This window comes from Phyllostomus discolor, chromosome 13 (assembly GCF_004126475.2).
Source record: "Phyllostomus discolor isolate MPI-MPIP mPhyDis1 chromosome 13, mPhyDis1.pri.v3, whole genome shotgun sequence".
NCBI lineage: Eukaryota > Metazoa > Chordata > Mammalia > Chiroptera > Phyllostomidae > Phyllostomus > Phyllostomus discolor.
In genome coordinates, this window is record NC_040915.2 from 54,282,092 (window position 1) to 54,298,165 (window position 16,074).

The window sequence follows — 16,074 nt, forward strand, 5'->3', positions numbered from 1 at the left end:
ACCGGTGTATCAAATACAGCCGGGTGGGCCAGTGAAAATGCAAGCTCGTCTTCAGATGGGGGGGGCTGTGAATTACTGGCATTTGCTATGCATCATCGGAATCAGCCTATCAAAAGGTGATCCGACATAATGTAACAAATCTGTTCTCTCTCCCCCTGCCCCTTCATGCACATCCTCAATGGTGTTCCTGCTGCAGGTGAAATCTTAGTTTCCATAGGTCTTCGGGTCGTAGCAAGGGCAGTTCAGGTGAATACTCCTGGAGCTCTAAGCGCTCTTCATCGTAAAGCTTCACCCCTCCCCCAGCAGGGCCCCTCGGCCTGGGAATTCTGCAGTGGGGAAGGGCCCGGGGGGCTGTTTCTTTCCCACAGGAAAGCCTACCTTGTCGGCACTGTTTGGGAGATACAGGGTGCTGATTTTTTTTTCCCCCTTCTTAAGGAGTACTTGATGGGGGCAAAGCCGCTGAGCCCGGCTGCCTCTGACTTTCCCCTCGGCTGGTCGCCATCACCCTTTTGGGAGGGGAACACTTTCAGGGATGCTCCCAGACGCTGCCCTCTGCAGGGGCTGCATCTGGGGCCCTGGCAACGGGACTCTTATCCCCACCCTCATCCGTGAAGGGCAGCTCACTCCCAGTACCTGCTTCCCTCCCTCCACTCTGCCCTCAAGCAGGCAGGCAGCTCCGGGCTGATTTTTATCGCCGTGTTTGGCTTGGCCAGTGTCAGAGGCGGCCACTGTTTTCCGAAGCCTTAGATGCTGGTGGCAGGCACCGCTGGCGCCCCATCTGAGCCCTGTGGCACTTGCACCCTGTACCCGTGATGACGTCCTACTGAAAGTCTTTCACCTAAAGGCTTTCCCTGATTCCGTGCGGGCAGGCCGGAAGTGCCGGGGGCTCAGCACCCCTCGGGGCGGCCCTCGGCCAACGAGAGGGGGCCGTTGGAGGATAAGTGCCCCGGCCCCCTCTCCCCCAGCTATGTTCTGCTCCGGCTCTCACAGCTGCTGCAGCACTGAGCCCAGTGCCCACAGTGGAGCTCACCGGCCCACGCACCGTGCGTCGGCTCCTCCCCTTCCTCCTGGGTCCCTCCCCCGGCGGTGCTGCCTGGGGTGGCCTCCCAGGTCACCAGACTCCAAGGAACGGTCACATGTTTGGTCAGGCTCTGCTCCTGGAGAACCCAATCTCAATCAACAGTCACACATATCCCTTTGAAGAGCAGAAGAGCTCAGTCCCTATTGGCTTGTTCTTTGCTCAGGGCACGTTTTCTGAGATTCCGGGGCAACAGAAGTTGCGCTGAACAGTCCGCTGTTTACTGTGTACAAAATGCATCCACATAAGTCAGGCTTCCTCAGCCTTAGAGCCTTGTTGGACGAGGCCATCTCGTGTGTTGTTGTAGGGTGTTTAGCAGTATTCACCTGTGGCAACCCCCCAGGTGGGACAACCATGTCTCTAGACATTGTCAAATGTCTCCGGGGGGCAAGACACCCCTAGCTGAGAACATAAGTCACCTGGTGTCATTTGATGTAAACAGCAATCCAAAAAGATGATGATAATGATGACGATGGTGGTGGTGATGGTGAAGATGATGATTGTGCTGATGGTGGTGGTGATGATGATGGTGATAGTGAAGATGATGATGATGGTGGTGGTCGTGCCCACGATAACATTGCAACATGACGTAACATTCAAACGACTTGACCAAACTTGCTCAGGTGCCGCCGTAGCCCTGGGATTTGATCCCAGACCTTCTGTAGGCCTTACCTCACTCCAGAAGCCCATGACGTTGACCGCAAACGTTAAGCTCAATTCACAGACAATGAGCTTTAGATTAACCACATATGCTTCACGAAAGTGTCGGAGCCAAGAATGGAGACAGAGCTTTCCGACTTCCAAGGCAGTGGGCCCCTCCCAGCACGCTGCTCCTTCCCACTTTACAAAGAACAAAGAGTCATTTCGGGGTTTGGAAAGAAAGCAGTTTTCACTGTTGAAGATGTTTCTGTTATTGGCCAGCAGCACTAAGCATTAGAACTCAGGCCTTGAGTTTTGGCTGAGAAAGAATTCAGAGCCACGACTTGAGTACAAGCAACAGTTTATTTAGAAAGTCACAGGGGTAGAAGAAGTGAGCCAGCTGGGCTGGGTGGGCTCAGGAGGCGAGTTCGAGAGGCAAAAGAAGAGGCGCCCCTGAAGCTTTGGAGAGAGAAAGACAAAGGAAACACACCTAGGGGGAGGAAAGGCAGAAAGGCACCGAGGAGAGAGGGAGAAAGGAAGAGAGGGAGAGGGAGAGAGAGAGAGAGAATTCTTCGGTGTTCTGAGGGGTTTTGTCTGGAGGTGTCAGGGCAGGATCTCAGTAGAGTATTCTCAGCTTCCCAGGGGCGTCCTTCCAGGGTCATGGTCTGTACTGATTGGCTGGCGCCGGGGCAAGGAGTTAACCCTCGCAGCTGGTCCTGATGTCGGCCAGGCCACCGTGTGCTCTGCCTGGTTTTGCTGCTTTTCCGGACCCGGAGCTGGAACACAAGGGAGGCCTAGAAGTCACCTCCACTTTGACCAAAGCTCTGTCTCTCTGTGGACAGCACACCCAAACCTTTGTTCCTGCGATGACTTGATGTGGGTCAGAACCTCAATACCTTGTTGTCTTCATGCTTAAGGCGGCAGTCATGCCAGGGCTTGTATGGGAGTCGATGAGACTTTTCTTGAGCCCCTTTGTGCCCCCTGCCAGGGGGTCTACTGCCTGACTAGCCACACGCCAGTGGAGGAAGGCCAGGGCAGTAGCCAAACCATGTGGCCAGCAATTCAAAAGGTCAGGGGGTCTAAACCGCGTGACCATGTGATATGCTGGGGGAGGAGAGGTAGCCCTGGTGGCCTGGCCCCGCCCTACGATGGTCTGTCGCTAGGCACCCTGGGTGAGCCTCTGCAGCCGGCCTACCGTCCCTCCCCTACTCCTGTCTCACTGCCTGTGACGTCACCGCTGCTGCAATCCGGTCACCGCGCTGAGTGACAGAATAGAGCCCAGCCGCCCCAGGTCTGGAGCCCGCGTGACCAGCAGGTCAGCTGAGAGGTCGGCGCAAGGAACTGATACCTGTCACCGCCCCGCGCACACTGGCCCCGCCCAGAACGTGCACGAGCGATCGATGTTTTCGTGGTTCTCCGCGTCCAGAGGCTCTTCCCTACCACAGGTCCAGCGCTGGCATCGGCCCCGCTATTCTGCTTTCAGACAGACTCCCCGGCGTGTTCTTTGTACCGTAGCATTTATTGAATGCCGACTGTGTGCAGGAGAAGGTGGCAACTCCAGATTCCAGTCCAATAGGAGTTTAGAGGCTGTGGCCTGGCCGGAAACCGGCAGGGGGGAGGAGGAGTCGCGGGAAGCCGAACAGCTCTTTGAGGGGAGGATGTTTTTCCAGTCGTGGAGGGGACGCTGCTAGAGATCACAGAGGCAATCAGAGCCTCCCTGCGCCAGCCCCTGGGCAGCTTTCCCTGAGGCATTGCGGGAGGGGCTGTGGGAGGTATCGGGGTGAGTCCAGTGCACCCCCTGTCCTCTGCAAGGAAGACTTCAGCTGGTACATTGTGTTTCTATTGTTTTTGCTTTGTTCTTACTAACTGACGCACCAGCGTGGGTGGTTCCCGCCCCTTCTCCCCACTCCCAGGCCGGCAGCCATCAGCGCAGCGCCCAGGTTGGATGAAGCTGTCAGCGGGGGGAGGGCTGCTGTCAGCCTGCATCAGTTCCAGAAATTTCACTCGGGGCGATTTCCTGACCCGCCTCTCTCCTCTGGCGGTGAATTGCTCAGTCAGGAGACTCCTGATGAAAACCTGGCACTGTCTGCCATTCCCAGCCTGTACTTCTCTCCCTAAGCCCTTCATGGGGGGCCTCCCGCAGGTCTCCCCGGGTTCCCACACACACTGGCCACCAGGCAAGATCCCTCAGGAGCCAGGACCTTGCTCCCTTCCTCCCTCTGCCTGGGGCTTTGCTTTCTCCCCACCCTCTGCTTATCTGCCTCATGGTCCTCTTTCTTAAGGATCAGACACAAGTGTCACCTCCTCCAGGGAGGCCTCCGTGATGCCCCCCAGTCTGAGTTAACGCCCTCTAGTGCACTTACTTTGACTGTAACTCCTACCACCATCCCAGCTTCCTGGTCTAAATATATCACTGCTCTGTGACTCCTCAGTCTTCTGAGCACAGCACAGTGCCTGGCACATAGTAGGGCTCAGAAATATCAGGGAGAAGGACACAAGAAAAGAAGAAAAGCCTAAGAAAGAAAGAGAAGGAAGAGAGAGGGGAATAAGGAGCAAGGAAGGCGTGAGGCATGCGTTAATATCTATCCACGACTGATGCAAGCCAGCGTCCTTCCTCTCAGAGATCAAGTTCACCCAGGATGCCTAACGGGGCACACAGGTCTGTGGCCTGCCGGAGGGCTTTCTGGGTTGTCACCTGCCCCTTGCAGTCCCCATATCTAGTGTCAGCCTGCCTTCTAGAGCTTGAGTCTTTGAAACGTTGCCAACCTTGAAGGCTGTGCAGAGTGACAGCAGGCCGGAGCGGCCCATTGCCTGCCCCTCCCCCGGAAACATAACAGATAAGCAGGATGATGTTGAGGAATGACCCACAGGATAAACGGAAGCATCAGTTCACCTTACACGAAAATGCAAATGATAATTAGCAAGCAGCCAGCTGGTTCGGCATCAGAGGAAAATGAAAGACCCGGGCCACGCCCCCAGCATGCAGCCCAGCGCCCACCACTTAGTCTCACCCCTGAAACGGGGGGTTGATGCCAGGGGTATTGAAGGCAATTCTACTTACAACGCAGCATCTGACCCTGCACAGGAAGGCTGTTTTGTGAGTGATGAGCCTTCCAAAGCCCGACCCGCCCACCGATCTGTGCACCAGGCTTGCAGCTTTCGGGAAGGACCCGCACGTCCCGATCACACTGGGAGCCCTGCCCACTTCCACCCCGCCCAGGCCCTGGCCTGGGCCCTGACCCTTGTGTGTCTCAAAAAAAAAAAAAAGCCGTGGCTGGTGTAGCTCAGTGGATTGAGCGCGGGCTGCGAACCAAAGTGTCGCAGGTTTGATTCCCAGTCAGGGTGCATGCCTGGGTTGCAGGCCATGGCCTCCAGCAACCGCACATTGATGTTTCTCTCTCTCTCTCTCTCTCTCTCTCTCTCCCTCCCTTCCCTCTCTAAAAATAAATAAATAAAATCTTTTTTAAAATGTCTTTTTAAAAAACTGTGTGTTGTCTGAAAAAAAAATAAATCACAAGCTGGTCGAACGTCCCTAACAGTGCTTCTCCATGCCCCCCTCTCTGCCCTCAAGCCTGAACCTGAGCAACAGCGACATCCTGACCGTCTACGACGGGGACGAGGTCACGCCCCATGTCCTGGGCCAGTACCTCGGGAGCAGCGGCCCCCAGAAGCTGTACTCATCCACGCCAGACCTCACCATCCAGTTCCACTCGGACCCGGCCGGCCTCATCTTCGGGAAGGGCCAGGGATTTATCATGAACTACATAGGTAGGTGTCGCGTTGAGCAGGGGTTTTTTTGGTTTTCTTTGTTTTTAGATATAAGTGAAGATGATGTCCTCCATATGTATCTTTCTCAGGGGGCAGTTTGTGCTACACGGGTCTTTCAATATATTGGCATGGTGAGTATGTGTAGGTTTTAAGACCTCAGTCAGATGGACCAGGGTTTGAGCCTTCGTACCGCTGTCCATGGCTGGGTGGCCTTGGGCCAGTCACACAGCCTCTCTGGGCCTCCCTTTTGTTGTCTGTGAAGCAGAAACAGTGATACGACACACTCCACAGGGTTGGTATCAGGACTCAGTAGATAAAGCCTCATCACTCCAGGACTCATTACGTTTCATCTGCTGTCAGCTGGGACTTTCTTTCATCAACACTGTCCCTGACCCTGACCCTATGAACCTTGGTTCTCCCTGAAGGACTCTTCTTCCCCTGGGTCCCATCGAGCGGAGACAGCCCTCTCTCCCCCACCCCCCAAACTTTAGGGCCAGTAGATGCAGGTGATGCTTCCTTGATCCTCAGTGTCGCTTTCAAACCATTTACCTCTCCCCAGCTTAAAAAAAATTCCTGCTAGGTTCCAGCCCAGTGCACACTTGACCATCCCATCCCCCTTATTGTTTTGTCCACATGCACTCCCCACCCCACAATGCCCCCTAATTCGTGATTGGCTCCGCCACCCTCCTCGGCTCAGCACCTAAACATGGGAGGGTCCCAAGCTCCATCCTGGACCCCGTCCTCTTCCCTGTCTAAACTCCCTCCCCGTGTGATCTTACTCGGCCCCATGGTTTTGAGCCACACCTATCTATCCTGCACCTCCAACCTCAGACTCCCCCAGCCACTCCAGATTCACCCAACTCCTTCCCGGGCAGCCTCTAATCAGCGTCTCAGAAACAGGGCCAAAGCAGAACTCATCCTTTCCCTACCCCCCACCACCGCCACCACCCAGCAGCTCCGCCCGCCCTCTGCCCACCCCGGGAGAGGGAACCGCATCTCCCCTGGGGTCTCAGGCTGCATCCTCTTCCCCTGCCTGTATCCCACCCACCCTCTCAACTCGACCTCCACACCATGTCTCAGATTCAAGCTTGTATCCCCATCTCCCCGTGGTCACGGACTGAAACAACATGAGGGGTCAGCAGATCCCAGCCCTGGAGGGGACCTGAGCGGACAGAGTGTCTGCTTCAGCCCTGCCCTGTCACAGCAGGGGCAGCCCCGGGCCATCAAGGATACCGGATGGGACTTACTCATCAGGGTCACACTCAAGGGTCACAGCCAGGCTCCCAGCTCTTCAGGTTTCTTCACCTGCAACATTCTTGGCAACAGCAGAGAACCTGGGAGACACAAGAAGGCAGTTAAAACCGAACTCCTTTTGGCATCCAGGATGCTGGAGAATTTGCCTTGAGAATCTCAACAGGCAACCTTCAGCCAGAAAGTGGGGGACATGCTGACACCTCCCAGGAACAAGGTTGTCATCTTGATTTCCAGGACAGAGAGGGAAAAGGGGGGTCTCCCTGGGCAGGCCCCCGCTTCTGCCCCCAGCACCAAAGAAACTGGCTGGAGCAAGATTCCAGGCATTTGGTTCTTTGTCCCCCTTGGCTTGAACGCTTGCTTATCTCAATTGCAGTAAAATGTTCCCCTGTGCCCCTCCCACCTCTAACATCCAGCCACTTCTCTGACCACCAGCTGCGTCGGGAGCCCCCCGAGTGTGGAGGTCAGTCCCTTGTTCATTTCCAGCCGCGGGCGTCTCTCATCCAGCCTGCCCTCCAGGCCACTGTCAGAGAGGCAAACACGAGTGTCGGTCTTCTTTCTCATGCTCTCAGGGGCCTTTTCACCCCAGACCGTGCTGCTAAGTACTCTCAGAGTGTTACTGCTGCTGCTCTGCACGTGTTCCCCACTCTTAACCAGGCGGCACCCTGGGCACGGGGGAAGGGCTCCTGCCGGCTGGCCAGGCGACATGCCCTCCAGGGTCAGCTGCCTTGGGAAGGCGAGCGTCTGGTGGCTTGGCTTCGGTCTGTCTCCTTGGACTTTTCCCCCTTTCCCTGCCAAAAGATGAGGTCACAGTTTTGCTCTTCCGTCTCCTCTGGTGCCTGAGTCAGTCTTCCAAAGCTGCACTCAGCTCGAGGCAGAAACCCGACTCCATCCACCGCTACCCAAGGGGAACTGGCAAGCCCGGCCGATGTTCATTTTGGCCACTTTGAAGAGGAGGTGCTCTCATTAACTGAAGCTGAAACGTAGACTTGTGTGAGAGCTTGAAGTTGGCAAGCACGCTGACATGCATTATTTTATTTTGTTCTATTCTCCAAGTGCATTATCTTCACTTTCCAGACACTTTGGTTCCCACAAATCTCTCGACACCTCCTGTATGCCGGGCCCTGCTCTAGGCACCCGGACCTGGGAGCGAACAGAACACCGTCGCCGCCCTTGAGCTGGCTGGTGGGAAAGGGAGAAGGAGCCTGGCCCCAGGCAATGCCGGGGTCTGGCGCTGATGCTGTGGGAGAAGCAAGCACGGGGTTCCAGAGGCTGCCTCCCAGGGGCACACAGCCTGGTAAACTAACGTGGGCAGCACACAAAAGACAGAACAGTTTCCTTGGTTCTCATTTCTGTTAAAGAAATGCACAGTTAACTTTACCGGGGAGGCAAGCAGGCCGCCGTGTTTCTTTTGGATGCCAGTCAATTGCTTGTGACCGCCAGTGTTGGAGACCACGTTGAAGAGAATTCAGAGGCGGTGGTGTCTGGAGTCAGGGGGAAGGAATGGCGGGATTGATTAGCGATGTCTGCCATGGCACGGGAGTGGTGTTTGCTATCATAGGCCTGGATCTGACCAGACACAGATGCAGCCTCCCTACAGCAGAGGCATCAGACGGAAGGGCCAGGGGTTCCTGTGCTCATGCAGAGAATTCTGGAGCTCTTGACTGATCTCCAGGCCTGAACCCCAGCTCTGGACGTCCATCAAGGCTTGCCTGCTATGGCTGCTGTCAGAACCATGGGCTTACGTGGCTCTGACTTCCCATCATTCTTTGCACAGGCCCCTTCCCATCACCGCTTCGTGTGCTTTGTGAGTGTCTTGGGCCAAGTGCATGGGAGGGAATGGGAACAAAAAAGCAGAGAGGAGTGAGCAGTGTTTCTCAAAGAGATGTTGCTTGCTTGTGTATTTATTCATCTCACCCTGGGATAATAAATAAGCTCTGTATGATAGGTCAACTCCAATCACATGGCCGCAGCTCCCTGGAGTGCTGTGTTGAGTAGGACTGGAGGGTTTCAGCTTGATCCAGTGAAAGGGATTGCTGCGATCGATTAGCAATGTCTGCCACGAGCACAAGACTAGTGAATTGGGGCACGTATTCAGTGCATTGGGGTGTTTCTTTCGCCCACAAGTTGGACCATGGTGCTGATCTTCCCCATACAGCTGCAACCATGACTTCAGATCCCCGTTCTCCTAGTATATGGGGGGTCCTCACAAAATCCTAGTCAAACAAATCAATTAATCCATGTAACTGCACATCAATGAGCATCCACTCTGCCCTTAGGGATAGACAGGGTCATGGTTTGTGTCTCCACTCTATGGTTGGGGACAGAGAGCCTCAGAGATGTTTATTGACATGACTGGAGTCGCACAGCTTCTAAAATAAAAAGGGTTATGAGGGAAGCCCTCCAACACCCGGGCCAGTTTTCTCATTCGGAGCAAACGTAAGGGCCCCCGGAACTTCCACCGGGGGTGTGTGATGACCCTGCAGATTCCTGAACCAGGGTCCCTGGGGGTGGAGTCAAGTCACTGAGGAACAGGAAGGCCACGTGACGGAGCCAAGGCCACTGACTGTGCAAACTGTGAGGCCAAGACTTAAGTCCGGTCTCTGCGACAGGGCGGCAGCAACCCAGTGGTCACAGATGTGATGAGAACCACGAAGGGGATGGGGGTCTCCCAGGAACGCATGGCCTTGTGGGCTCACGCTGAAAAGTCAGATGAGCAAATCTTTCTCAGCAAAGCCCTTTGGCACGAGGCGGCCCACCCACCCCGTATTTGCCCCCGTTTCTCCCCTTTCATCCACGATTTGCGCGTTTGCAGCTGTGTCCTAAATCCAGGGCTTGGCTGGTTCTTCAAAGACCTAAAAATAGAGGCTCCTGTTCCACACCAAGCAATTCCAGAAGCCGTCGCCTCTCCCCGCTTGGTGCAAACGGCCGCGAGAGCGCCTCTCCCCACATAAAGCCATGATGACACCCTGGGAAGAACCAGGGCTTCTTTCTCAGAAGGACTCTCCTGCAGACGGTGGAGGTGCTTTGCTTTCCCCAGAAGCACATAAGAACTGCAAATTAATTATACGGCGTAATTAGCTCTTTCTCAATATCTGTGCAGTGTGCAGTGGGAAGCAAGAAGAGTAATAGTGGGCTTTGGATTGCTATCTTAGTAATGAGGGTTTGCTAAAGAAAAACAAAATTATTCCAGAGGAAGACGCTAAGATAACGAGATGCAAGGAGCATTTTCTGGAGTGTTCACCAGTGATAATGCAGTGTGACTCGAAGAATGCACCCGTTGTTCTTATTTTAATAGTCAAGTGTTGCTCTTCATCTGCATTACAAAACTATGTATTGCTGATCCATCAGACCCATGGATTTACAGACATTCTTAGGATGAGGCTGAGTGTATTAACTATCTATTGCTGTGTAACAAATTACCGCCCCCCTCCCCGTAAAATTAGCAATAAACATGTATTATGTCACAGTTTCTGCAGGTCAGGAATTGAGATCTGATGTTGGGTGCTTCTGGCTCAGGGTTCTGTCATGAGGTTGTAGTCAGGATGTCAACAGTGGCTGGTGGCTCCCCTGCCACAATGGCTCACTCCTGTGGCTGGCAAGTTGATGCCAGCTGTTGGCAGGAGGTCTCAGCCTCTCCGCATGTATCTCTCCAGAGGCTGCTGGAGCAACCTCACAACATGGTGGCTACACATCATTGTATCGCTGCCTCCAGAGAAAGCGATACAATAGACACAGCAAAGAGCCTCCGTGCTTTTGATGAGGTAACCTTGGGAGTCACACATCATCGGGTCTGCAACAGCCTACTGGCTGTGCATGTCGGCCCGATTTGGTGTTGGCCAGGGCCATACAAGGATGTGAATTCCAGGCTACAGCAACTGGGGGATACCCTGGAAGCTGGCAACGGCAGAGAGGCAGGCATGAGTGTGAATGGCTCTTCTGAACAGCAAGGACTTTGAGACACAGAGAGAAGTGACTGTGGCCAGCCATGCTGCTGGTAAGTAGCAGAGTGAGGATTCTGTCCGACTCTAAATCCTAAAGTAACTGTATCGAACCGGGAGGATGTTTGGTAAATTCAGTGACCCACGGGGAAGAGGTCATTGTAGAAGCTCACTATAGAAGAGTTCCTACTGTTTTGAGGGGTCTGGGGAGTGTGTTTTTCCCTCTGACACTGGTGAAAGGGCCACCTCCACACTGAAGGACAATGTCTCTGTTTTAAAGAGGTGTCGAGGAACGACTCCTGCTCAGATCTGCCCGAGATCCAGAACGGCTGGAAGACCACCTCGCACACGGAACTGGTGCGGGGAGCCAGAATCACCTACCAGTGTGACCCGGGCTACGACATCGTGGGGAGCGACACCCTCACCTGCCAGTGGGACCTCAGCTGGAGCAGTGACCCCCCGTTTTGTGAGAAAAGTAAGCATAGTCTTGTTTCACTTCCTCTAGGTCAGTGGGTGGTGAGTCCCTCCCAGGGACTCCTTTTTCATGGATGCACGGGAATTACTTAAAGTAGAATCTGACCTCCCTTCTACCCCACCAGCTCACTGGTGCCGCTCACAGATGTCACCGTGTGGCCCCAGGGCAGGAATCTCAGACTCAGGTGCCTTCGGAAGCCTGGCTGGTAACGTGAATGAGTGAAATAGACTCCTGTCAGACACTAGGGAGGGGTGTGGACTGTGGCAAAGGGGGCTGCACGTAGCCTGTGTAAAAAACATCATTCAAGTTCCGGTCTTTAAAATCCCTGTAGGAGCCAAAGCAAAACAAATTCAGTCAGACCCTGGGGTCACAGTTCGAAGCCTCTGTGCTGGGTGGCTGACCCCTCCAGGCAGCATCCAGCCCAGGCTCCTGGCTCCTTCGGCCCGCTCCCCTCCGGAGTGTGGGCCGGGCATGTCCAGGGACAGCTGAGTCCGGTGGCTGGGAAAAGGGTAGAAAAAGGAAGTGCTTCTGGTTTCTTCGCTGATGCCTCCGTAGCAGGGGAGGCGCTAAATTCGGAGGTGGCCTCCTCCTCCTCCAGCCATTTGTCTCCAGCTCCTACAGAGAGCTCTGGTCTGCGACCCTCTGGCTGGGAAGCCCTGGGGGACCCCTTCAGCGTGAGCTGAGTCACCAAATGCACAATGAGCAATACAGTCGTCCCTCAGTCCCCACGGGGATTGGTTCCAGGAACCCCCGACGGACACAAAAACCCTCGGACTTTTGTCAAGCCCCTTATACAAAATGGCACAGAACAAGGCGCACAGTCGGGAAATACTGTTTTTCACCCTGCAGGTGGTCAAATCTGCAGATGCGAAACCCCAGACACACAGAAGGCGAACCTACTAAGTGTGATCAGAGAAAGAGGGTGTGGGAAGGCATGTGGGGCTCGCACATAATTCCTGACACGAGTCTCCTGACGTCAAAGAAAATTGTACTTGGGGAAAACGTGAGAGAACTTGCTAAAAATCCATGACATCAGCTACACACACAGATCTCTTTGTTCTGCAACAGTGTGTGGTGTGTGTGGTTGTGTGTGTGTGGTTGTGTGTGTGGTTGTGTGTGTGGTTGTGTGTGTGTCCCACAATAGAAAACTAAAAATGAACGTGTTCATTAGTGTGACCTATTTCATCACATGATCGACATGTATTGTCCCATGTGTTATATACATGATAACATATATAGTAGTATGATGCATGTTATGTAATACGTTTTAAATGTTGTAAACAATTATTTTCAATGTTTTAAATAATAACTTCAAATTATTCAAGTAACAAATGCTTACTTATTATACCCAAGCTGGAGTAAAATTATAAAGTAGAAAGAGAGATAAAATTCCCTTACAATCTTATTCTCTGGAAATGATGCCACTCTTAAAAGCGCATTGTACATGGTTCCAAGTGCACACGCATGTGTCAGCATGTGCTACACACAGGCACATGCATGCACGTGTGAATGTATTCTGTATACAGACATACATAGATATGCACATGGAAATAGCTACAGAAGTCTTACCGTAACGGGGATCCTCTTATACAGACTTCCTTGCAGCTGCAACTCAGAAATGCAGGCGTCTTTTCATACCGCGCGTGGTGTCTACTTCCTTCTTCTTAATCGGTTTATTGTTTTCCCTTTTCTACATTGATTTTTTAATTAAGAGGTAATGGATGCTTGTTCTACTGTATTCAAGCACTACAAAGGAAGCCGTGAGCCCCCTCACTTGGTTCTCCTTAGTGATTGCTCAGGATTTTATGAATGGCTGTTCCATATTTAACTCTTCCCCTGTAAAAGAACGTGCATTGTTTTGTTTTGGTTTGGTTTGGTTTGGGTTTTTGCCGTTACAAATAATGGTGCAATGCACACCCTTGTACATAGAGTTTCAAGCTCTGATGCAAACCTTTCTTTGGGCAAATTCCTGCAAGTGGCATGAAATCCAAATCTCCTTCTCCCTGGCCCATTCTCCAGCCCCCTTTGATGAGCCCGAGATGCCTCATCTTCCAAACCAGAAAAGAGCCGAGTTAGGAACCTTTCTGGTTCACCCTGAAATTCTCAGGAAGCCCGTGACCCTCGAGAGCCCTAACGCGCACTTGGTCTGATCTCGTCTCTCGCGTAGTTATGTACTGCACGGACCCCGGAGAAGTGGACCACTCGACCCGCTTGATCTCGGACCCCGTGCTGCTGGTGGGCACCACCATCCAGTACACCTGCAACCCCGGCTTCGTGCTGGAAGGCAGCTCGCTGCTGACCTGCTACAGCCGCGAGACCGGCACGCCCATCTGGACATCGCGCCTGCCACACTGCGTCTGTAAGTCCTGCCTGCCGACTGGACGCCAGCGCGGCTTCACCGCCTTCTCATTCCAAGCGGGGAAGGCTGGGCCGCTGGGGGAGGCCTCCGCCCTGTGGGAGAGTTTGTTACTATTCCTATCACAGGACAATAGCTAACATGCGCTGAAAGAGTGGAAGCTTCAACACTTAGGGTAAATGTACCCAGCCCTGCGCTAGCTCCTTCCCCTAGTGCCCCTCCCTTCTCCCCCGCCCTGCCCCCTCCCCTCCTGGAGCCCTGGGGGCGTGGCATTACTGCTCCCTTTTAAGGAGGTTCAGAGAGGTGAACTGATTGCCCCAGGCCACATAGCTGGAGGCTGGAAGCAAACCCAGACCCCCCTGGCTCTTTAACTTTGTAAAAGCAAGCAGTCCACCAGGTGCTAAACAGGGCCTTTTCAACTCTGGCCTCGTCCATGTATTTGGTTGGAAAAAGAAACTGGTTTGGATTTCTTAACCACAAAAACTCTAAAAAGGCTTCCCAGGTCACTCACCAAAAAGGGAGGGGTTCCTCTTCTTACCAGACAGAGGTGTCTCAGCCCTACACGCCTGGGAACCAGCTGACTCTCACTGGGGATGCGGATGCAGCTGGTCTGGGGTGTCACCTGTGCCGGCAGCAGGTTTATAGCTGCCAGGGATTCTGGTGGGCGACCAGGGACCAGACTCAGTGTTTGGGGAGAGCAGGTGGCCTCCGGGCCACACGGAGCATCTGGAGTTTAGACTCTGTGGGCAGCACGGACCGTGTGGTCAGTGTGTTACAAACGCCTTCGTGCAAGGCACAGCCACCTCGAGCTCCAGATGCAGCCGGGAGGACTGCCTCAAAATGTAGAGCTTGTTAAAGCTTTTGTTTTGTTTTGTTTTCGTGTAACTAGGGACCTCAGGCCACACGGCCCTCTGCTCCCATCTGCCCCTTCAGTCGGATTTCTAGAATTTCAGAACTCAAGGGAGTCGGGGAGACACCATGCAACTGAGGGGTACCCTAGAGATAAGACACAGCTGCCCCCTTTTTCAGATAATACCGAGAGTTGCTGTTCGTTGATTGTGCAAGATATTTTGCAAAACACATCAGATATATTTGTGAACGAATGGGTAGTATGTGTATATGAATTATATACGTGTGTGCATGTATATTAGGGAAACTACAGCTTGGGAAAAACAGGTAAAATAGTTAGTTATCATTTACTGAAAGTATAAAATACATTGCCAAACGGATTACGTCTAAAAATATTTGTGAGTGTTTGTGTGTGTGTGCGTGCACAGTATTTATATCTGTAACCCTGTGCCTGTAGAAGAAATTGAAACTGGAGGCAGGTAGGATTAAGATCTAGCTCTTCCTCACGGGGAGGGGTCGGACCCTGGTCTCCAAGTTTGGTTTCCTCTCCACCAGCCGTGTCTGCACCGTTGTTTCGCCGTGAGTGGCAGGGACGTCCCCCTAGAATCGCAGCCCTAACCCTTAACTGTGGCCACATCCCCTCCCCACTCCCCAGACCTTCAGGTCAAGTTCCTGTTACGGGTTGGACTGTGTTCCCCAAAAACAGATGTCAAAGTCCTTACCCCCGACCCCCAGTCCCCGTAACTGTGACCTTTTTAAAAAAGAGAGTCTTTGCAGATGTCCTCCAGTGAAGGTGAGGTCATACTGGATGGGGACGGGTGCTAATCCAGTGACGGGTGTCCTTACAGGAAGAGGGGGGACACCATGTGGAGACAGAGATGGGGTGCTCCACCTGCAAGGGAGGGCACACCAAGCACCACGGGCTACTGCCGGAAGCCGGGCAGAAGCGAGGCCGGGTGCGCCCCCTACAGGTTTCAAGGGGAACCTGGCCCTGCCGACACCCGGGTCACGGGCGTCTGGCCCGCAGAGCTGTGAGACCGCGCATCCCTGCTGTCCTGAGCTCTCCAACCTGTGGCACTTCCTCATGGGAGCCCGGGAAGTCCTCATAGTGATGGGTCAGGGTGAGGAATGCAAGCTGCAGAACTCCAGGCGTGAAAAGCTAAAAATCAAAGTGTATTGCCAACCACAGAGAGGTGGAGATACCATTTTTAAGAAGAGAAAAGGCACTTCACTAATGAGGCTTAGCCTCCCATGACCCTCTGGGCTGCAGCGGCTGCTGGGTGTGTGGGGAGTGAGCCTCGCTCCCTTCGGGGCACCTCTTCCTGACATCTCAGCGTCGGGGCTCAGGGGAGACGGCTTCCGTGACACCCATGCTAATGAGTTCACGAGTGGAGCTGGGTGTCAGACACTCGCAATCCTCCCAGAAGCCTGAGAAAGCAGCCAACCTGTGGTTCCAGCAACCCTACAGGCAGGTGAGGCTGGCGGGGGACGACACCTGAGGCGAGGGCGTGGTCGACTTCTTGTAGCGAGGTGCCTGGCTTGGACAGGAGGTTGCAGTCTGGGTTCTGAGGGCATTTTCCAGCATGACAGTGTCAGACAGAAGACAGTTTTAAATGTTTCCTCTCCTGAACAGTGAACAGCCCCGATTTGATGAGCCCCTTCGCTATGCCGTGGCCTTCCCCAACACAAACACGCTTAACCCTCACAAAACTGCACG

The 16,074-nt window shown here is 53.7% G+C and overlaps 1 protein-coding gene across 3 annotated transcripts in view; it reads left to right on the forward strand.

Moving 5' to 3' along the window:
- Positions 1-16,074, forward strand: part of SEZ6L (seizure related 6 homolog like) — a 165,278-nt gene that overhangs the window by 133,257 nt on the left and 15,947 nt on the right. For all 3 annotated transcript variants that reach the window (XM_028528061.2, XM_036014924.1, XM_036014925.1), the window contains exons 10-12: positions 5,289-5,485; positions 10,958-11,152; positions 13,320-13,511. In XM_028528061.2, the coding sequence (XP_028383862.1) occupies positions 5,289-5,485; positions 10,958-11,152; positions 13,320-13,511 (584 nt within the window). The remainder of the gene's footprint in view (positions 1-5,288; positions 5,486-10,957; positions 11,153-13,319; positions 13,512-16,074) is intronic.